General features: G+C 36.8%; 1 protein-coding gene across 1 annotated transcript in view; it reads right to left on the bottom strand.

The window, feature by feature from the left end:
• Positions 1 to 18,200: 18,200 nt before the first annotated feature.
• Positions 18,201 to 24,108, bottom strand: part of nr3c2 (nuclear receptor subfamily 3, group C, member 2) — a 194,120-nt gene continuing 188,212 nt past the window's right edge. The window contains exons 8-9 of the mRNA XM_051702889.1: positions 21,391 to 21,548; positions 18,201 to 18,869 (exon numbers count right to left, since the gene is read on the bottom strand). Coding sequence (XP_051558849.1) covers positions 18,714 to 18,869; positions 21,391 to 21,548 — 314 coding nt within the window. The 3' untranslated portion in view covers positions 18,201 to 18,713. The remainder of the gene's footprint in view (positions 18,870 to 21,390; positions 21,549 to 24,108) is intronic.

Raw genomic sequence — 24,108 nt, 5'->3', positions numbered from 1 at the left:
AGACCTCAGGCACAACATTCGGTAGGTGTGTGACACCCTCGGCCAAAATCAAGTTGTTGTGAGATGCCGGCTTTAATATACTGCAATAAGAATCATTTTAGACCCATTTGTTGACTGCACTGTCTGGCGCGACGTCGCAGAAATCGAAACCATTCCAAAAATAGAAAGCACTGTAGCTCCTTGTGTGTCGCGGGTGGTTACGACAAAAGCTCTGATAAACATGGAAAAGATACCAATTATTGCGTGTCGCGGCATCGCATCTGATTAGGACACGGTGTTAGGGTTTGTTTACATTACATCGTCATGGTAACGAAGTTGTAAAATTAGCTATAACTTTACACAGGAAAGGTTAGTAAGTAATCTTATCACACAACAATAATTTTTACACGCATATCCATTACTGTATGTCTTGTGGCTATACTTTTTAAACAGTGAGTATTTTAATGTTAAAAAATTGGCCCCCATTCACTTCCATTGTAAGTGCCTCACTGCAACCCAGGTTTTTATTTTTTTAAGAAAAGGAGGGGCAAATCAAAATACAGTTTTGTGGTAATCAATAGTATGCCACAAATGCCGCTGATTGAGCTTAAACTTGCATTGAACCCGGAACATTCCTTTAAACCTACAGGGCATTTTTTGTTTGTTTGTTTTTTGGACTTGTAAACTGATTTTAATAATATAGCTACCTATTTCTGTGTAAAAATAAAATAATGACGCTGCCAGCTTTCTATGTTTGTATTTGTATTTGTATTTGTTTTTTTTTTTTGTTTTTTTTTTTGACCTGTGGTTTTGCTCCAAACCATAAAGGTGAAAGTAATTTTGACCCCTATTTACAAAGTAGTGGATTACTCTATGGCATTCAATATTTGGCTTTGATCATCATTTTTATATAAAATACATATATATATATATATATACAGTACTGTGCAAAAGTTTTAGGCACTTGGGAAAAATGTTGCATAGTGAGGATGTCTTCAAAAATAATGCCATAAATTGTTTTCATTTATCAGTTAACAACATACAAAGTCGAGTAAACATAAAAAAGCTACATCAATATTTGGTGTGACCACCTTTGCCTTCAAAACAGCACCAATTCTCTTAGGTACACCTGGAAACAGCTTTTCTTGGTTGTTGGCAGATAGGATGCGCCAAGCTTCTTGGAGAATTCGCCACAGTTCTTTTATCTATTTAGGCTTCTATCTCAATTGCTTCTGTCTCTTCTTGTAATCACAGACTGACTCAATATTCAGCCGGGGGCTCTGTGAGGACCATGCCATCTGTTGCAGTGCTCCCTGTTCTTCTATTCTAGTTGTAAAAGAAATGTTTGGGAGTCTACAATGTATATTTCCTATTGACTAAATCTGAAAATATAAATAACCATCTTAAGACAAATGTTTTTGTGAAGCATCTTATGTGCCTAAGACTTTTGCACAGTACTGTATATATATATATATATATACACACACACACACACACACACACACACACAGTGTTGGGGAGTACCGGAATACATGTAACGGGATTACGTATTTAAAATACAAAATATAAGTAACTGTATTCCACTACAGTTACAATTTAAATCATTGGTAACTAGAATACAGTTACATTCAAAAAGTATTTTGATTACTGAAGAGATTACTTTGCATTTTATTGTCATTTGTTTCATTTAATATTTAATCCTTTCAGATGGAAAACATTTCTACATATAAATGATGCGATCCAAAGTGCATTTGAGCAGTGGTGAAACACTTTCTTATGATGTGTTACATTCATACAAGCAGACAGAGAAGTAAGTTTGAAGTAAGTTTGGAGCAGAAGAAATAGAAATAAACCTTGTGTAAATTGTCAGCTTTACGCTAAGTTAAAATGCTATTACTAGCCATTTTACATGCACATTACCAGGCACGATCATATTTTTTTTATCAAGAAAATTCAAGTTGGATCATAATTTCTTTTTTTCTAGTAAGACCTTTGATATTAGGGCAAAAATCATATTCTTGATAATAATTTTTGTATTGTTTTCCTGTAAAAATATCTAAAAATCCTTAAAACAAGGATTGTTTTTGAAACAACACTGCATAAGATATAGAGTTTTTATAGTCAAAACAAGTGAAAAAATCTACCAGTGCAGAAGAAGTAATCCAAAGTATTTAGAATACGTTACTGACCTTGAGTAATCTAACAGAATACATTACAAATTACATATTACAGCATGTATTCTGTAATCTGTAGTGGAATACATTTCAAAAGTAACCCTCCCAACCCTGTACACACACACACACACACACACACACACACACACATATATATATATATATATAGTTGTGCTCAAAAGTTTGCATACCCTGGCAGAAATTGTGAAATTTTGGCATTGATTTTGAAAATATGACTGATCATGTCTGGTCTTTTATTTAAGGATAGTGATCATATGAAGCCATTTATTATCACATAGTTGTTTGGCTCCTTTTTAAATCATAATGATAACAGAAATCACCCAAATGGCCCTGATCAAAAGTTTACATACCCTTGAATGTTTGGCCTTGTTACAGATATACAAGGTGACACACACAGGTTTAAATGGCAATTAAAGTTTAATTTCCCACACTTGTGGCTTTTTAAATTGCAATTAGTGTCTGTGTATAAATAGTCAATGAGTTTGTGAGCTCTCACGTGGATGCACTGAGCAGGTTAGATACTGAGCCATGGGGAGCAGAAAAGAACTGTCAAAAGACCTGCGTAACAAGGTAATGGAACTTTATAAAGATGGAAAAGGATATAAAAAGATATCCAAAGCCTTGAAAATGCCAGTCAGTACTGTTCAATCACTTATTAAGAAGTGGAAAATTCGGGGATCTCTTGATACCAAGCCAAGGTCAGGTAGACCAAGAAAGATTTCAGCCACAACTGCCAGAAGAATTGTTCAGGATACAAAGAAAAACCCACAGGTAACCTCAAGAGAAATACAGGCTGCTCTGGAAATAGACGGTGTGGTTGTTTCAATATATATATACACATACATACACACACATATATAGACTGGTGGCCAAAAGTTTGGAATAATGTACAGATTTAGCTCTTATGGAAAGAAATTGGTACTTTTATTCACCAAAGTGGCATTCAACTGATCACAATGTATAGTCAGGACATTAATAACGTGTAAAATTACTATTACAATAAAAAAAATAAAATAAAAATAAAATCAGAACTTCTTAAACTACTTCAAAGAGTTCTCATCAAAAAATCCTCCACGTGCAGCAATGACAGCTTTGCAGATCCTTGACATTCTAGCTGTCAGATTGTCCAGATACTCAGGTGACATTTCACCCCACGCTTCCTGTAGCACTTGCCATAGATTTGGCTGTCTTGTCGGGCACTTCTCACGCACCTTACAGTCTAGCGGATCCCACAAAAGCTCAATGGGGTTAAGATCCATAACACTCTTTTTCAATTATCTGTTGTCCAATGTCTGTGTTTCTTTGCCCACTCTAACCTTTTCTTTTTGTTTTTCTGTTTCAAAAGTAACATTTTCTTTGCAATTCTTCCCATAAGGCCTGCACCCCTGAGTCTTCTCTTTACTGTTGTACATAAAACTGGTGTTGAGCGTGTTGAGGACATGTGAGGCGTATGTATGCATGTATGTACAGCTGAAGTCAGAAGTTTACATACACTTAGGTTGAAGTCATTAAAATGCATTTTTTTTAAAGGTGCAATATGTAACCATTTTCATGTAATGCCTTTTTTTTGCCAATGTGTGAACGGCTTGTAACGCAGCTTAAAAAATGAGCCCTTCCCGGACTTCCTAGGTTGTCTATTAAAGCCTGTAGGCTGATTTTCATGCGAAGGGAGCGGGTTGCTTTTGCCGGGAAAATCCAAAGGATGTGACGTTTATGCGCGCTTCCGAGAGCCTTGCCTCAGTAATAGTAACAGCGACAACAAACTGCAACACTAGGTAACATTATCTTAGAGATGGAATCCAACAAACGTCCAGCTCCCAGCACAACACCGACTCCTACACAAACTCAGAGTAAGCCAAAAAATACAACAACAACAACAAAAAAAAAAAACATTTATCTACTGAATCCTGTCTGGCTAAGCAGAAACGTGATCATGGTCGAATGAAAACTAGAATGAACAATGGCAGGGCATTTGATTCCTGGAGGGACCTTCGTTCGGTTTTGGGGATCAAAACCGACCCTAAATTTTGCTGTTCTTCTTATTGGACAGGTAAGCTTACATAACTGCAAAGCATATGAAATATAGTGCCATAAGGATTGATCTGTGTAATTTTAGCTAACTTAATCATGCCTGCACAGTAACTGTCATAATGTTAATCTGTAATTATTCAGCAAGGTAAACTACAATAACACATGAAATGAATGCTAGACAATATTCAAGATAATGCAAAAAGACCCATTCTTTAGTGTAACGTAACTTGGTTATACAGAAAATATATACATTCTATTATTATAAAACAATAGTGCATCGATATATCAAAATGACAGTTGTGATGGTATCACATCAATACTGAATTGTCAACATATTTATAATGTACAGTCTATTTTATAAACAGCTACTGTCATCATCCACCAAATTAAGCTAACAGCTATTGATAAAGCTGGCTAGCTAGCTAACACCGACATAGGCTATCATATAAATGCAGTCAATGTATCATGCAAAGAAAAGTGATTACTTCAAACTACAGTCTCGCATAGTCAGACCTATAAATTATAAAATATGATTTTATATCTGTTGGTATTTGATAGAGTCCATGATGCCATGTATCCGAACAAGATGTCCAGAACCTCTGGCAGAAAAACAGCCCCACAACATTAAAGATCTAACACCATATTTAACCGTGGGCATTGGGTACTTCTTCATCTCTGTGTGCGCCAAACCCATCTCTAGTGTTTGCTTCCAAAAAGCTCTTTTTTTTTTGTTTCATCTGACCATAGAACCCGGTCACATTTGAAGTTCCAGTAGTGTCTGGTAAACTGAAGACGATAAGTTTGTTGTTGGATGAGAGCAGAGGCTTTTTTCTTGAAACCCTCCCAAACAACTTGCGATTTAAAAATTTCTTTTTTTTTAGACTTTCTGACCCCAAGACCCAACTAATTTCTGCAATTCTTCAGCTGCGATCCTTGGAGATTCTTTGTCCACTTGAACCATCCTCCTCACTGTGCGTGGAGACAATATCGACACACGTCCTTTTCCAGGCCGATTCTTAAGATCTTCAGTTGATTGGAACTTCTTAATTATTGCCCTGATGGTGGAAATGTGTATTTTCAATGCTTTGGCTATTTTCTTACAGCCACTTTCCATTTTGTGAATCTCAACAACCTTTTGCCGCACATCAGAACTATATTCTTTAGTCTAACCCACTGTGATTGATGATTAAGGGAATTTGGTCTGTGTATTACCTCATATTTATACCCCTGTGAAACAGGAAGTCATGGCTGACCAATTTCATGTTCCCAGTCACCCAAGTGCACTAAACAATGTAAAATATGAATGGGAATATACTTCAGATATATTTTACTCATAAGAATTTCTAGGGGTGCTAATAATTGTGGCCAATGTGTTTTGGAGAAAAATATTTATTTAATAATGAGATATTTCCCCTCTTTCAATATGTTTACTTCGATTTAAGGGTGGATTTCTGCTCATGTTTACCAAGGGTGCCAATATTTTTGGCCACCAACGTGTGTGTGTGTGTGTGTGTGTGTGTGTGTGTGTGTGTGTGTATATATATATATATAAAATGTTATTTACTGAAGCAAAAAAGTTATCCAATATCAAATGGGCCTGTATGAAAAAAAATATATAAAATATTTATTTATTTATTTTGGCCAAAACACACTTTGATGATCCTCAAACCTTTTGGAAGAATGTTCTGTGGACTGAGTCGAAAGTGGAACTGTTTGGAAGACAGGGGTCCCGTTACATCTGGTGTAAATCAAACACAAAATTCCACAAAAAGAACATCATACCTACGATCAAGCATTGTGGTGGTAGTGTGATGGTGTGGGGATGCTTTGCTGCTTCAAGGACAGGGTGATTTGCAATAATCGAGGGAAACATGAATTCTGCTCTCTACCAGAAAATTCTAAAGGAGAAAATCCAGTCATCAATCCGTGAGTTGAAGTTCAAGCGCAACTGGATAATGCAACAAGACAGTGATCCAAAGCATAGGAGTTAGTCCACCTCTGAATGGCTCAAAAGAAGCTAAATTAAAGTTTTGGAGTGGCCTAGTCAGAGTCCTGACTTGAACCCAATTAAGATGCTGTTGCAGGATCTTAAATCAAATCAAATCCCTTTATTGTCACTCAACCATATACACAAGTGCAACAGTGGGTGAAAGTCTTGGGTGCAGTTCCAAGCAACATAGCAGTGTGACAATTACAACAGACATCTGATTTACACACAACACAGTTTACACATCTTGTTACACAACACAATATACACCTAATAATATACAATATACACAAAATAAGAAGACATTTATACAATAAAAATAATATACAGTATCCCCCTCCCCCCATGTAATCTGTGGAAATAAATATGAAGTGTTGCCACATGCTTCTAGAGTCGGTGGTGTTGAACTGTCCTTCAATCTTGTCCCTGTACTGGCGTTTGGCTGCTCTGATAGTTTTGCGGAGGGCATAACTGGCTTGTTTATGCTCCTCCGCGTTCCCGGAATTAAAAGAGGAGGTCAGCACATTACGTGCTGCACAAACATCGCTATTAATCCCCAGTTTCTGGTTGGGGTAGATCCGTATTGTTTTGGTCGGCATTACATCATCTATGCACTTCATGATGAAACACGTTACCGTATCAGCGTAGACCTCAATGTCGTCATCAGAAGTGGAACAGAACATCTCCCAGTCCACGTGATCAAAACAGTCTCGTAGCATAGAATCTGATTGGTCTGACCAGCACTGGATCATTCTGAGGGCGGGTGCTTCCTGTTTCAGTTTCTGCCTGTAAGCGGGCAGAAGGAGAATGGAAGAGTGGTCCGATTTGCCAAATGGTGGGCGGGGAGGGATTTGTAGCCATCCCGGAAGGGAGAGTAGCAATGGTCCAAAACCCGGTCCCCTTGTGTGTTGAAACTGATGTGTTGGTAGTATTTCGGTGCTATTGCCTTGAAGTTGGCTTTGTTAAAGTCCCCGGTCACAATGAATGTGGCCTTAGGGTGCGCGGTTTCCTGCTCACTTATACTCCCATACAGTTCCTTGAGTGCCCGGTCTGTGTCGGCTTGTGGGGGGATGTACACAGCTGTGATGATGACCGCTGTGATTTCTCTTGGTAGCCAGAATGGTCGACACAGAAGCTTGTGAATTTCCAGATCAGGAGAGCAGAAAGACTTGATAGAATGTACGTTCCTCTGATCACACCAGGATTTGTTGATCATAAAACATACCACCACCACCTCTGTTTTTACCTGAGAGGTCTTTCACTCCGTCCGCTTGGTGCACTGAGGACCCCATGGGAGTCTGGAATCTTCGCAGACATCCAAGTTTCTGTAAGGCAGATAATGCAGTAGTCCCTCGTCTCTCGTTGGAAAGAGATCCGTGCTCTCAGCTCACAGAGCTTGTTGTCCAGAGAATGAACATTTGCCAGTAGAATGCTGGGTAGTGGGGGTCGATTTGCGGGATGTCTTAGTCTGACGAGAACGCTGGCTCTCCTTCCCCTGTTGTGTTTGATAACAGCGGGTCGGCATTGAGGTATTTAAAGTCTAGTTTTTCAGTGTGCTATTGAAGAAACAATGTCCAAAAGTGTTTGTCTATCATAGACAATAAGGCAGACAACATCCAAGATGAAAAACATAAGAATTGTAGACAAAACAAACAAAAAACTGCAATATTGGGCCGGAGCTCGCAGCCATACTCGCCACCATCTTGAAGCTATGATAAATGGGCAGTTCATGCTCACAATCCCTCCAATGTGGCTGAACTAAAGCATTTCTGCAAAGAAGAGTGGGCCAAAAATTCCACCACAGCATTGTGAAAGACTGATCTCCAGTTATCGGAAGTGTTTGGTTGCAGTTGTTGCTGCTAAAGGTGGCACAACCAGCTATTAAGTTAAAGGGGGCAGTTAATTTTTCACATGGGTGATATAGGTGTTGGATAATGTTTTTGCTTCAATAAAAGTATATATATTTGAAAACTGTATTTTGTGTCTAGTCAGGTTGCCTTTGTTTTATGCTATATCTTGTTTGAAGATCTAAAACAATTTATTATGAAAAATACACAAAAACAGAAGAAATCAGGATGGGGACAAATACTTTTCCACAGCACTGCAGTTAACAAAGCCTTATTGTAGTGTTACCAAATACATGTAATAGTTCCAAAATGACTCTGCTGTAGCTGCTACGTCCAATACTTATGTGCACTTAAAACTATACTCAACTCATAGTAACTGTACACTAGTCTACAACCAAATATATGTAGGCTAAAATTTTACATACACTTAAAGTTTACATCAAGGTATTATTAAGTTATGAATATGAATTTTGAATTTCCTTTATAATAATGGCAAAAAAAAAAGTGGCACAATAATTAATTGTTAACAGGTTTATTGGAATCCCTTGATGTTTTGCAAACAGTTATGGCAAGATCTGCATCAAGATATACAGTTTACAGGAATAAGTTGCATCAGTCTGTTGCTAATGTTGAATATTTCTGTACTGAGGAGATTTGCGAATAAGTACTGTACAAAGCACTGAATAAAAATAACAAAATAAAAAAATAAAAATATGAAACAGGACATGCTCTTTTGTCACAAAAGAGATATGGCTTCGTCACTTTAAACAATGTACAGCACACACAGATACAGATTTTTGAATAATAATAATAATAATAATAAAAAAAAAAAACAGTATTCATTAACACAGGGGAACATATGATTATTCAAAGGTTGATTGCCTTCCACTGACTAAGTATGAGCTGTGAGTTTTTGCTAGTATGCTGCATTTTATTCTGTTTCAACATATTGGTTAATTTGACCATGCTTTGCCCTTATTTTGCACAAAGGTGCTGCTTGGTGGTAATGTGATTTTTTACAAATGCATAGTTTCACATGTTATTAAACCACTTTTGTCCCTATGCACAGACGAAATAAGAAGTGTCCTGTGAAACTAAACCAACTATTTCAATATGCATCATTTGATGGTTGAGCAACACAAATTGCAAACAGGTTGTAACAAGCATGACAATCAATATTTCTCTTAAAGGTGCACGTTTGTCTTTGTGTCATCTTGGACTTACACTGACACCTAGCAGCTTGGATGCAGCATCATTTTAAATAAATAGTTTTCAGTTTCAGATGCCATTATAGAAATTGAGTATTAACAGTCAGCCATCATTACTTTAATCAATGAATGAAAGTGTCAAATAACAGGATGGTTACTGAGATTAAGCAGTAGTATTCAGCTGGTCGTGCGATTCTAACCTGGCAGCCCCCATGTGCGGACCCTCTTCATATAGAATAAAACAGCTTTTATAAGGTTACTGATATGGCTGGAGTCTTCATTTTTAATGTGAGTGGTCATGATTTCCTACATATATTGAACAATTACAATTTATGTCTTTAGGAGATAAACTTTTTTAATGAGGAAAAAATTACTGTGCACCTTTAAGTTGGTGATGGATATCCAAATTCATATCAGGCTATTCAGTTTTGTGATCCATTTCCTAGCTTGTTAGTGTTTTTCTTAATGAAGATAGATTTTTTTATTTTATTACAATCATTATAAAATCCATATATTATGTATATCCATGTATATATAATGTATATAAATAATAATATATAGAGCATCAATGGAGTCCAAGTAAAAAAAAAAAAAAATTAAATTAAAAAATCTTTCAAAAAAAAAAAAAAAAAAAAAAAAAAAACCATTCTGGGGCCTGGGTAGCTCAGCGAGTAAAGACTCTGACTACCACCCCTGGAGTCGCGAGTTCAAATCCAGGGTGTGCTGAGTGACTCCAGCCAGGTCTCCTAAGCAACCAAATTGGCCCGGTTGCTAGGTAGGGTAGAGTCACATGGGGTAACCTCCTCGTGGTCACTAAAATGTGGTTCGCTCTCGGTGGGGCGCGTGGTGAGTTGTGCATGGATGCTGCGGAGAATAGCGTGAAGCCTCCACACGTGCTATGTCTCCATGGTAATGCGCTCAACAAGCCATGTGATAAGATGCGCGGATTGACGGTCTCAGATGTGGAGGCAACTGAGATTTGTCCTCCGCCACCCGGATTGAGGTGAGTCACTACGCCACCACGAGGACTTGGCACGCATTGGGAATTGGGCATTCTGAATTGGGGAGAAAACCAAAAAAAAAAAACCAAAAAAAAAAAAAAAAATATACATATATATATATATATATATATATATATATATATATATATTCTCAGTGCAAAACTCTAACTTGTGTGTGTGTTATAAAAAAAACAAAAAAATGGGATAAACATATTTGGCAACCACAATTACTTTTCCTTTCAGCATAATTAGTTAATCTCTGTTTGAGCACTATGTTTCATTTTGCTAGATTTGTAGATAGACGAAGCAAAGTAGAAAAAACTAAAATATACACAAATAATAGTTCACATTACTATGGAGCACATTAACAAATGTTTAAAGTTAGTGACTTTAATATTCTGCTAATAAAGTCTCTCTCTTGCTGTGTAAATATATCCTTTTCATGCTCATGGGGTCTTGCAATCAGTAACTGTTTAGGGTGAATTGTGTGATCTTTGTCCCAAATGTTTGATAAATATTTAATATAGAAATGTTCCATACAATGCAACATAATAATTCACTAATTTATTTACAATAGATACTGTAAAATGTTAACTTTTGTGAGAAAAAAGGCACAAGTTTCCCTTCTTAAATACACTGTAAACATCTTTTCAAAAAGCATGCATAAACATTTCACTTTACAAAAGATCTCATATACTTTCTTTAAACAAATTACTAATATATTGTGTCCAGTAAAATAGAATCTCTCAAAAATACTTCACATACATCCTATGAACCTTTTAAATGTATTCTCATTTATATATATCTGTGTATTTTAAAAAGGGAAAAATTGGAAAAAAGAGACTAAATACCTTTGCAACATCTAGTTTTAGGTCCTTCAAAAACTTCCATAGCATACAGTGGACTGAACAGTGTATTTGACAGGTCGGTGAAATTAGATTGACTGGGTACCACAGACTGATTTGTGTGTTTTTTTTTTTGTTTTTTTTTAACTCTTGTAATTATGATCTTTTTTTTCTGTCCTGCAACAGTCGTTTGCCACAAACCAGCTACAACACAAAGGCAAATATAAAACCTTCTTGGACCTTTCCAGTACAACTATGTCCCCAAGCACATTACATAACTAACACAATACCAAAACATCTAATATCCGAATAATCACATTATCTTGTCCGTGCAAAACAAAGTCAGCCAATAGGATCACACTAATCCTATCACAGAGAAAACCAACAATGCCCTCTCAAAAGTGAATCAGCTTTTCCTGTGCCTTTAAGAAATTAGACAACAAAAACATATCACACACACACACAACACACTCACACATACATGCTAACACTTTCATTGTCCTCAGACTCACAACACTGCAGAATTAGCAGTACCTCTTTAATTTACTTCCATCAGTAGCAAAGTGGGATTATGAAACATGAAACAGTGGTCCAGATAACTTTTTTGTTTTTTTACAATTCTCTCAAAAAAGTTGACTGTTTCCCAAAATAGCCACATTGTGATTTAAATCAAAAAGTTCCTATGCACAATAATATACCTACAAGCAACAGACATGTTCGCAAGATAAGTTCACGTATACTGTGTCTATTAGCAGGTTACTGTTAATTTTATTTACTAATATGAAAGCAGAGTTTGTCCCATATCTAACTGTACATGTGCTGCTACTGAAAATCTTACATCTACTTTGTTTTTATGTTAAGAAAAAAGAAGCACCTTGTTAGAAAATGGCTTCCAGCTAAATTGGTTCTTTGAAAAAACAAATATATATATACATATATATATATATATATATATATATATATATATATATATATTCACAATAATAGAAAATGTTTTTCCTTTCTGGAACTCTAAATTAGTATTTTTTATTAACGTCAAAAGGAAGCTGGTTTAGTAACAGCTTGGGTACAATTTACAAAATTAGCTACAATCCTAGCTCTCACACAGAATATGCCATTTGTGTCTAAGTGAGCTGATTTTTTTACAAGACAAGCCATAATATTTTCTGTGTTAGCTGTAATGTAAAAAAAAAACAAAAAACTTTTGGGCTTTTTTTCTCACATCTTACGAATAGTGTTTTTGTCGAGCTGCCATATTTGTCAGATTATGAATCATCAGGCCACCCCAGCAATACAACAGCGTGACCAGTACACATTATGTAAACACTTGCCATGGAAATAAGGTGACATCACAATTGCGCTCTCTTTTTTGTTCACACATTTAATTTAATTTTAGTTTCTTACCTACAGGTGCATCTCAATAAATTAGAATGTCGTGGAAAAGTTCATTTATTTCAGTAATTCAACTCAAATTGTGAAACTCGTGTATTAAATAAATTCAGTGCACACAGACTGAAGTAGTTTAAGTCTTTGGTTCTTTTAATTGTGATGATTTTGGCTCACATTTAACAAAAACCCACCAATTCACTATCTCAAAAAATTAGAATACATCATAAGACCAATAAAAAAAACATTTTTAGTGAATTGTTGGCCTTCTGGAAAGTATGTTCATTTACTGTATATGTACTCAATACTTGGTAGGGGCTCCTTTTGCTTTAATTACTGCCTCAATTCGGCGTGGCATGGAGGTGATCAGTTTGTGGCACTGCTGAGGTGGTATGGAAGCCCAGGTTTCTTTGACAGTGGCCTTCAGCTCATCTGCATTTTTTGGTCTCTTGTTTCTCATTTTCCTCTTGACAATACCCCATAGATTCTCTGTGGGGTTCAGGTCTGGTGAGTTTGCTGGCCAGTCAAGCACACCAACACCATGGTCATTTAACCAACTTTTGGTGCTTTTGGCAGTGTGGGCAGGTGCCAAATCCAGCTGGAAAATGAAATCAGCATCTTTAAAAAGCTGGTCAGCAGAAGGAAGCATGAAGTGCTCCAAAATTACTTGGTAAACGGGTGCAGTGACTTTGGTTTTCAAAAAACACAATGGACCAACACCAGCAGATGACATTGCACCTCAAATCATCACAGACTGTGGAAACTTAACACTGGACTTCAAGCAACTTGGGCTATGAGCTTCTCCACCCTTCCTCCAGACTCTAGGACCTTGGTTTCCAAATGAAATACAAAACTTGCTCTCATCTGAAAAGAGGACTTTGGACCACTGGGCAACAGTCCAGTTCTTCTTCTCCTTAGCCCAGGTAAGACGCCTCTGACGTTGTCTGTGGTTCAGGAGTGGCTTAACAAGAGGAATACGACAACTGTAGCCAAATTCCTTGACAAGTCTGTGTGTGGTGGCTCTTGATGCCTTGACCCCAGCCTCAGTCCATTCCTTGTGAAGTTCACCCAAATTCTTGAATCGATTTTGCTGGACAATCATAAGGCTGCGGTTCTCTCGGTTGGTTGTGCATCTTTTTCTTCCACACTTTTTCCTTCCACTCAACTTTCTGTTAACATGCTTGGATACAGCACTCTGTGAACAGCCAGCTTCTTTGGCAATGAATGTTTGTGGCTTACCCTCCTTGTAAAGGGTGTCAATGATTGTCTTCTGGACAACTGTCAGATCAGCAGTCTTCCCCATGATTGTGTAGCCTAGTGAACCAAACTGAGAGACCATTTTGAAGGCTCAGGAAACCTTTGCAGGTGTTTTGATTTGATTAGCTGATTGGCATGTCACCATATTCTAATTTTTCGAGATAGTGAATTGGTGGGTTTTAGTTAAATGTGAGCCAAAATCATCACAATTAAAAGAACCAAAGACTTAAACTACTTCAGTCTGTGTGCATTGAATTTATTTAATACACGAGTTTCACAATTTGAGTTGAATTACTGAAATAAATGAACTTTTCCACGACATTCTAATTTATTGAGATGCACCTGTATATCCAATCTCAACTCAGCTCAGCTGTGAGTTTTGATGTCAAGGTTATTTTCTCTATGCACAACTCATTGGGCCTCATTCATGAAACAGGAGCAGAACAATTATTTGTGTAAATCATTTGTAAAGCCGTTCTGACGTAAATTCTCGGATTCATGAACGTTTTTGTATTTTCAAAATACTATATGTTATATGGTATGAACAAAATTTACACCGGCTCCCGACCACGTGTAAATCGTGTGTAAGACATCTGAACAAGTTGCATTCTTTCAGGTAAACTGCCATGACTACATTTTGATTGACCTGAAATTAACCTTGTGCGACCCCGCATCCACATGCGTGGAGGTTGTACTTTGGCTTCGCTATACGCAACGCATAATTCAGTGGTTCTAATCGGAAATCATTTTGCTTTACTGAAAAAAAAATGTTTTTAAAAGATTAAACAACATTTTCTTTAATCTTCATTTGACAAAAAAGGTTTTATTTAAAAATACAATGAAAACTGAATGAAAAGTTTCACTTCACTACAAGGGGGTGCTTGGCAGCTCAGAAAACCGAATCCTCCATTCATCCGCATTTAACTACCAGAAAGTTTTATATCTCATTGGAGAAAATTTTACTCTAGAATAGTAAATAGAAAAAAAAAGAAAAAAAAAAAGATGATTGCAAGGATTCATATCTATGAATGGAGATAAGCTTCAGCAGTCTCTATAAAAGTTTTTTTTTTTCGTCGTTCAAAATCAGTATTACCTTTTTCATCCGTGAAACACAAGATTCAGGGAAGAGAGGATCGTGTTTGTGGCTGTCCAAGCTCCGAAAGCATACATAAAAGTGCCATTAAAGTCATCCATAACACTCGTGCCTTAGATTTTAATTCTTCTGAAGCCATATGGTAGTGTTGTGTGAGGAACAGACCAAAATTTAAGCGTTAATTCACCTCGTCACTCATTTGAAACTGGCGTGCATATCACGTGCAAAATAGCGCAAACAAAATGACCTTGTTTACATGAGCGCGCCTAACATCAGCGCTTTGGGCTGTCAAGAGCTGCACACGCAGGACGCACTGCGGTGCCAGGTGAAAGTTTAAACAAGTCAGGAGAAAAAGCAGAGGAAAAGAAATTGCGCACATTCTTATGTGTATTTTCACTATTTTTGTTGAATATGTGAAAATGAACGAGATTTGAGGACGGGTCAGTCTTCCGCACCCCCCTTGCAATACCTCTGCGCTCCCCCTACAGGGCGTATCCCACACTTTGAGAACCACTGGCATAATTTAAATGAATAAAAACTGACTGAATACTGTCCGCAACTCTCTAGACTGTCATTTAAAGGGTTAACTTCTGCCGCACCGAATAACTTGACACAACAGCATGCCGTCTATTTCCTTGAAGCGCTCCTACGGATGCAGCGCCAACAAAAGTGCCTCTGGTAAGACATCTCTTTAAGAATTTTCACTGAAACCTATTTGGGTGTAAAGAGTAGAGTCTCTAGTTTCGTTTGATGTGCTGCTTTAAAAAATCTGTTCATTTTTCGCATGTCACCGCCCTGATAAACATGATGTCCACATATGTAGATAGACACTGGCACCGTAGAAAAAAACATGTTAGTTATTTTGAATAATGATTTTTTTTAGCTAGCAATAATTTGCTCGATAAATTTCAGTCAGGTTTCAGAGCCGGTTATAGTACAGAATCGGCTCTGTTGAGAGTTTTAAATGATATTTTATTAGGTGTTGATTCTGGTAGTCCTGTTGCTCTTCTGCTGCTGGATCTTAGTTCCGCTTTCAATATGGTCGATCATGACATACTTATCGATCGCCTAAGAGACCAGGTTGGTATTCAGGGGTTAGCCTTGGATTGGGTCTCCTCATTTCTCAAGGGTAGAACAATTTCAGTCTGTTTAGAGAACTGTTCCTCATCAGTTGTTCCTTTAACGTGTGGGGTTCCTCAGGGCTCCATCTTGGGACCTGTTTTATTCTCCCTTTACATGCTTCCATTAGGAAAGATCTTTGATAAGCATGGCATACACTACCATCTGTATGCTGATGACTCTCAACTTTACTTTCCTATTAAACATGGGAAGCAACCTTCTTTTGAGTCTCTGTATAAATGCATGGCCGATGTGAAGTGTTGGTTGGCAAACAACTTTCTCCAATTAAATGAGGATAAGTCAGAGTTTATTCTTTTTGGTCAAAGAGGATGTGGGGTAAATTTAGATGGAAACTTGTCATTGCTTCCAGGGAAAAAACTTTCCTATGTGAAAAACCTGGGTGTTATTTTTGACACTGAGCTCAAGTTTGATCGGCAAATAAATGCTGTTGTTAAAAATAGCTTTTTCCATCTTGGATCTATAGCAAAGTTGAAGTGCATCCTCTCTTTTGATGATTTGGAGAAGGTTGTGCATGCCTTTGTGTCTTCTCGTCTGGACTATTGTAATGCTTTGTATCTGGGTGTGAGTCAGGCCTCTCTCTCTCGCCTGCAGCTGGTCCAGAATTCAGCTGCTAGGCTTTTAACTGGAACCAGGAAAAGAGACCATATTACCCCAGTATTGCATATTAATTGCATTATAAATTGTACTGTGTCAAGTTATCTTATCTTGTCTTTGTCGGTTTTAAATGCTTGTTGTATTCTTAAGCTGTATGTATGTGATTTTATTTATTTTATTTTTTGTAACTCCATGTACAGCACTTTGGTACCCAGTGTGGTTTTTGAAAGTGCTCTATAAATAAAATTGAGTTGAGTTGAGTTGAGTTGAATAACTTTCAACTCTAACACATCTGTGGGTCATTTAGCTTCATTTTAATATAAATTTTATTATGTTTCATTTTGTTATCATTGTGAATGTTTATTTTTTGCTTGTTTATTAGGTGCTACTAGTTACAAATCTTAAAGGTAAATGGAAAATGCAGTCACACGGAGGTTAAATAATGATAAAATTAACTAATTGAATGAGTGAAATTAACCTAAAAAAAAATTTAAAAAAAAGGTTTCTTTTTAAACCATAGCTTATACTTATTTAGAAACGTTTCTTGCTGATTGCATTTATTTTTGTATTTATTATTTTCCCAACTCTGCTTATCGATTTTCAACATAAGTTTGCGTTTGATTTTCTAAAAAAAAAAAAAAAAAAAAATAATAACCTCTAATGCAACTGGTTGGACTGTTTTTTTTGTTTGTTTGTTTTTTTATTATTATTATTATTTGACATAAGCTCTATAATTTAGGCTTCATAATTTAGTATGCATCGGTAAATCTGTTAAAACCATAAATAAATGTCACGGGCATGTACGTACACAATACATCGGTCAACGGTCTACTTCAGACAGTCTGTTAATTTCTCTGAAGATTCTTCCAGTTGCAACTTACAAGTATATCACTGATACCATCATGATTTATCCGAGAAGTTTCACAAATGATGCTGGAGATGCGCTGCGTACTGAACCAGAGAAGGTTAATGGTGGTGGAGATTATCCTCCCGGCGTAAACTGAACATTTTTTACACTCATGTCAAACCATTTTTATTGACTTATTGAACTGTTTGATTCACAATAGAGCCTCCGATGACATCAAGAACATGCAATGACATTAAGTCCTCACTTTCTTTGAGATGCTGTTGTGTTTGCTAAATAAAAATGTTATGACATGAATGCACTTAATTCATAAAAACTGTTCTGAATAGATGTTAAAAGCATTTACTAGCGAGTCTGGTGCCTATATGGCATTTTCATGGCCGTGGATTATGATAATTGTGAATGAATGTGCACACGCCCTATTTACGAATGTTTAGAATTCACTAACATATATTTTACTAACAAATCTGGGGAGTATGAAGCATTTATGAAAGGTCCATTGTACGCACAAATTACTACGAATTTACTCAAAACTTTTAATGAATGAGGCCCATTAAATGGAACTCTGTTTTTTTTCCACCGTATTCCAATGAAAGGAAAGTCTTAATTAGCACATATTTGTAAAATGTTTAAATTAAAATGTTATCATATATTGCAGATCAGTTTAGATTTGATTGTTTTAACAAACATAATAATAAGAAAGTGTAACTACCATACCAATCAGTCAGGTTTAAAGTTTTATAGCCCTTGGAGTTTGTTCTTCCTCATGCCCTCTTTACAAATACCCTAATTAATCCTCTCTTCATGAAAATTATACTTCTTTATTAATCAGCAATAAACAGAATGGTTGTAATGCATTTTCCCATAATGTCAAGAATGCCAACGTACATACTGCAACAGTATTTATGTATTTACTGGCAGTTTGGACAATTCAGGGAGTCAAGGAAATGTCTAGAGTGTGTGATGTATTTGCGTGTGCATGTGCACTATAGCTTTACCAAAGAATATGGCTTCATATCCATATCGAACATTGTCAGAATTGTCTTTGGGGGTAAGGAACGCATTGTCACAAGAAATATAAGTTCTTCTCTGTTGGCCAGGTACAGAGATCCCTCTTTGTCTTCCCTAACTGCCCAAGCCTTATATGGCTTTAAACCAAGCTTCTCGATACGCCTTGCTTTGTGCATAGCGGGCTTGCTCTGTTTCTCTCTCTCCGAGGGCTGGGTGTCCTCTGCTTTTCCTCTCTTTTGATCCTTAATTTTTCCCTCATTTTGTGAACTTTCAGTCATTTCTTATGAAAGAAGAGGGTGTGTGTTAGGCCCGACTCCACCTTTGGTATCTGGTCACTGATAATTTCCACCAGCATCTCAGGGAACTCGACCTTCAGAGCCTGTGACTCGCGGAAAGTGTAGAAACAAAAGTCCAAAAGGCTCCCCACAAGCTGTAAAGAGAGAAAAAACACTTCACAGTCAAGGGAAGCATCCCATTTGATTCAAATTGACAATGGTATTCATTAGAGAGGTTCAGATGTTCTATTGAAACATGAGTCTGGGTAAACGTATTCATGTCTAAGAAAAAAGGGCTATAAGCAGCAGTGGAGCTCATTTATGGATGTGCTGTCTAACTGACCAAAGCGTTTTTAGGCAGAACTTGAATGTCTCTTTTTGCATCTTACAAATTAATAAATCAACTTTGCTGTCAAGTGTTCTTCACCCACAAGTGCAGTTCAAAACGAAACATATTTTCATTTTGAACTGCACTCTTTTCACAAAGCGTGATTAGAAATGAACAGCACGAAGAAATGAACGGAGGATCTAATCTCTCAGTAGTCACATGAAAGGTGTTTATTATTATTATTATTGTTGTTCACATGCAGTCTTGACATTACAACTCCCCTTGATCATCTACAGCTGCTGAAATAATTGTACCATTCAGTAATTAGTCAACTGATTATTTCCTTTATTTAAGCATGAATGTTTTTGTTTTTAGCATTTCAAGTTTTGCACAATATGGATAATTTGGGAGTCAGTTCTTATTGTGGGAGTCAGTTCTTATGGATGCCTCAGTGAGAGAAAACTACATGTCTTTAGAAGCTCATTCTGATTTGTTAGGCATTAGATTTAGACAATAACAGTAATGTTTAGGTTGCTTTCCAACAGAGCATTATTTATTTATTTATTTATTTATTTATTTTTTCAAACAGAATGGTGCCTGCAAATAGAGCACAACAGTGCCCGCCCACTTTTTTAGCCATCTGGGTTCCAAAAGTATTTTTCCCATTCATTCTTCCAATAGACTTTATATCAAATCCTTCATAAAAGAGTTATAAGCCATGAAACAAAGCAACCAGCTCTGAGTTAAATCACAACACCACAAACTTTGTTTTGAGGCAAAACAGTATTTGAAAATCAGACAAAAAGACTAAGGTACAAGACTGACTACAATTCCATGAAGCACTGTGAATGACGTTATTGATAAAAAAATGATGGGAATATATAAAACATTTGATTTTAGGTTGTTGATTATAAGTATAGAAACAATGTTTTATGTTTATTGCAAAATATTTCGAAATGTACAAATAGATAGTATATGTACAAATAGTTTAATGGTGAAGCGGCACTGACTCGGTTACGTCATTCGTAGTGTGTCATGGGAGTAGGCGCTTGCTCCGAGGCATGTTTCGCAGGCATGGTTGGCCGCAGATCTCTGATTGGTGAAGCTTTCTCTGCTGGACCATGGGTAATGTCGTTTTTTTTTACCATGAATTATGATATATCTCAGACTGATGGCTTCAATGGAACCATCGATGAACAACCTCGGAGCTCAAGGTAGGTCTGCCTTTAAAGGTTTATAAGTTATTGTTAAAAATAAATTCGTCTATGGAAAAAATTAATGGGATTTTTACTTCCGGAACCAGACTATGGCTCTATGACCCTTCGCTAAGCTCCGCCCACCTTGGTCACTGTTGATGGCTCTGACAAGCTTTACAGAACGACCCATAGAAATGCACTGGAACTTTTAGTGAACAGCTTAAATTGAAACAGCATGCCCTGATTTATGCTTCAACTGGAAACAAAGTATATAAACTGTGCCTGATATTTGTATTATCTCTCTCATGTTATAGTGGACTCAAGGAGATTAAAACAGCCTTGCTTGAACTTCACTTGAAATTAGGTTTCATTGTCATTATGGCAGATCTTATAGAAAATCAGATGAGGTATTTCTGCCACTAAATGACAGGAATTAGTTAAACGGAATGGGGAAAACCTCACATGACTGTGTCAACTGTCAAAGCTTTCTGGTTAGACTTGCTTTCCAATTTATCTTTGTTGCTGAACTGTTACTGATTTTATTAACTTATTTATTGGCTCTATGTTTTTTCAATGATACTGATACAATAGAACACAAATGTTAACTTTTGACACTCACTAACCCTGTAGTTGTGAGGTCAAACGTTTCACATTTAGACAACTAATTTTTCTAACTAACTCTAAACCTCTGAGTTAGATATCCTCTTTCTGGCAACTTAAAGCAGCTTAGACTTATCTTACATATTAGTGCTATCTGAACATCTCGTTTCATTCCAATGTTTTCTTATCACTATTGCAAAGGAAACCTTTTTTACCTTTAAACCCTTTTAAACAAGATTTTATTAAGTAACGATCATTTTTACGTATTCATAGATGCAAAAAAGAAACAGCAAAAGAGTGCATTTTGCTGCATTATTGATTCAAAATGGCAAAAGTAGATTTCAACCCGATGGTTTTTATGGTATAGTATGGATATCTAGATGCGGACATGTGCCATTTAAGAGAGCCATTCTAAAAGGAGACAGTTTATTTATTTTTTATTTTTTTAAACTTTCCTGATAATTAGAGTCTCTGTCTTTGATCTATGAGCTGAGGTCAATGACGAGGTAGAGGTTTGAAAAGTTGATTAAGTTTCGACTCAGCCATACTCACTTCATGCATGGCATCCAATAGCTTGGTGAGCTGGAAGAAGCGCTGCCATGTCTGGCCAGAATTGTTAGTTGCCTTTCCAACTGAGCGGCGGAGCTCCTTGATGTAATTCACCCTCATCTCCTCAAATGCCCCTTGGTTCTTCAAACCATCTTTGGGCACTGTCAATGAAAAAGATGTCACTGTCAAAAAGTGTAAAACAACACCACTTCCTGTTGGTTGCATGATATGTTCTTTCTGTCTGTCTGTCTGTTTCGAGTAAAAAATGTTCCCTTGTATTACGTTAAAAGATTAACTGAAAAGGCAAGAAACCTACTTTAGACAATTCCCGTATACAGATGTGAGCGCTTTGCCAACGTATTGCCAACTCAGTGTCAGGTTGAACATGCTTAAAGTGCATTCTTTTGTTACTGTGTCAGAAACAAACTTCAGTACTCAAGGGGGGCAATATTCCCTCAAGAATTTTGTGTAATTAAACTGGATGTGCTATTATTAAGGTAAGTTGCTATAAATATATTAACTTTAACATACTTGCTCAGCTATATTCTTGATTTGAAAACTCACCATAGAAGCGTACAAATAGCAGACATACTGGTATAGCGCCTCTTGCGGCAATGTTGAGAATGCGTAACTGCGTTGTATTATGAATCGTGGTCTTACACATTTTGGAAAACAATGTTCTTGTGTAGCAAGAAGTGTCTTCGTTCGTGTACTTGTGTAGGGTAAATTTGAGCCTAAAAAAAGTACTGAAAAGTACTTTCACTTCTGACAAATGCAAGATGGCATCAAATTCAGGTTGAAGGGAGTCATTTCATCCTGTCCATTTAAAGAACAAGTGCACTCATGGCCTACAACAAACTATCTAAAGTGACATTCAGCTTCTGGACAGCTGACTAAGAAACAGCTTGTTCATCTATCCATCTTCTGTTTTAACAACATTTATTCTGTAGGCACTGTCTGTTTAAACACAGTACTGTATGTATATATCTACATTTACATTTATGCATTTGGCAGACGCTTTTATCAAAAGTGACTTACAATGCCCTTATTACAGGGACAATCCCCCTGGAGCAACCTGGAGTTAAGTGCCTTGCTCAAGGACACAATGGTGGTGACTGTGGGGATTGAACCAACAACCTTTTATTCAGTGTTCAGTGCTTTAGTCCACTACGCCACCACCACTCCTGCTTAGTTTAATGACTATAGGTTGAAGTCATTAAAACTCATTTTTTAACCACTGCCACTCACTGGATGTTTTTTTTGTTGTTTGTTTGTTTTGGCACCATTCTGAGTAAAATCTAGAGACTGTTGTGCGTGACAATCCCAGGAGATCAGCAGTTACAGAAATACTCAAACCAGTCCATCTGGCACTAACAATCATGCCATGCTCCAAATCACTGAGATCACATTTTTTCCCCCCCATTCTGATGGTTGATGTGAACATTAACTGAAGCTCCTGACCTGTATCTGCTTGATTTTATGCACTGCACTGCTGCCACAGGATTAGCTGATTAGATAATCGCATGGATGGTCGTTGGTGCCAGACGGGCTGTATTGAGAATTTCTGTAACTGCTGATCTCCTGGGATTTCCACACACAACAGTCTCTAGAATTTAATCAGAATGGTGCCAAAAACAAAACAAAAAAAAAAACATCCAGTGAGGGGCAGAGCTGCGAATGGAAATTCCTTGATGATATGAGAGGTCAACAGAGAATGGCCAGAATGGTTCGAACTGACAAAGTCTACAGTAACTCCGATAACCACTCTGTACGGTTGTGGTGAGAAGAATAGCATCTCAGAATGGCGCTGTTTTGGTGGCATAAGGGGGACCTACACAATATTAGGCAGGTGGTTTTAATGTTGTGGCTGATCGGTATATGTATATATAGATGCCATTAAGATGCAAGAATTTATGTCATTTAGGTCAAACATCAGACAGACAAGTTAAAGTAATATTCCGGGTTCAATACAAGTTAAGCTCAATCGACAGCATTTGTGGCATAATGTTGATTACCACAAAAAAATTATTTCAACTCGTCCCTCCTTTTCTGTAGGTTACAGTGTCGAGGTTACAGTAATCGAGGTTACAGTGAGGCACTTACAATGGAAGTGAATGGGGCCAATTTTTGGAGGGTTTTAAGGCAGAAATGTGATGCTTATAATTTTATAAAAGAGTTCCATTAATTATTTTGTTAAAACTTCTATATTATTTGAGCAGTAAAGTTGTTTAAATGGTCACTTTTACAGTCATTTTAGGGTTTTAGGGTTTGTTGACATTACATTGTCATGGTCACAAAGTTGTGAAATTGGCTATATCTTTACACAGAAAAGGTTAGTAAGTGAATTTATCACACTAAAATCCATTGTAAGTGCCTCACTGGAACCCAGTTTTTGCTTTTTTAAAGAAAAGAAGGGGGACGTCAATATATTTTTGCGGTAATCAATATTATGCCACAAATGCTGACAATTGAGCTTAACTTGTATTGACCCCGGAATATTCTTTGAAGAACTAAGCTCGATACTTTGCCAAAATTAAAATTTGCTTTAACATATTCCTACATTTTAACCTCAATTAAATTGATTTTATAGCAATTCTCTAAATTAATCAAGAGGACCAGATGGACTAGTAAAACTAAGCATTGAAGGGAACTGATCCAAAAACGTTACAAATTTGTCTAACATTTGCAAGTAACAATATGTCCTTTTGGATATTTAAAGGG

The sequence above is a fragment of the Myxocyprinus asiaticus genome, chromosome 7 (genome assembly GCF_019703515.2).
Source record: "Myxocyprinus asiaticus isolate MX2 ecotype Aquarium Trade chromosome 7, UBuf_Myxa_2, whole genome shotgun sequence".
Classification (NCBI taxonomy): domain Eukaryota; kingdom Metazoa; phylum Chordata; class Actinopteri; order Cypriniformes; family Catostomidae; genus Myxocyprinus; species Myxocyprinus asiaticus.
The sequence above is the reverse complement of the archived record's forward strand: the minus strand, read 5'-3'. Positions and strand labels throughout refer to the sequence as shown.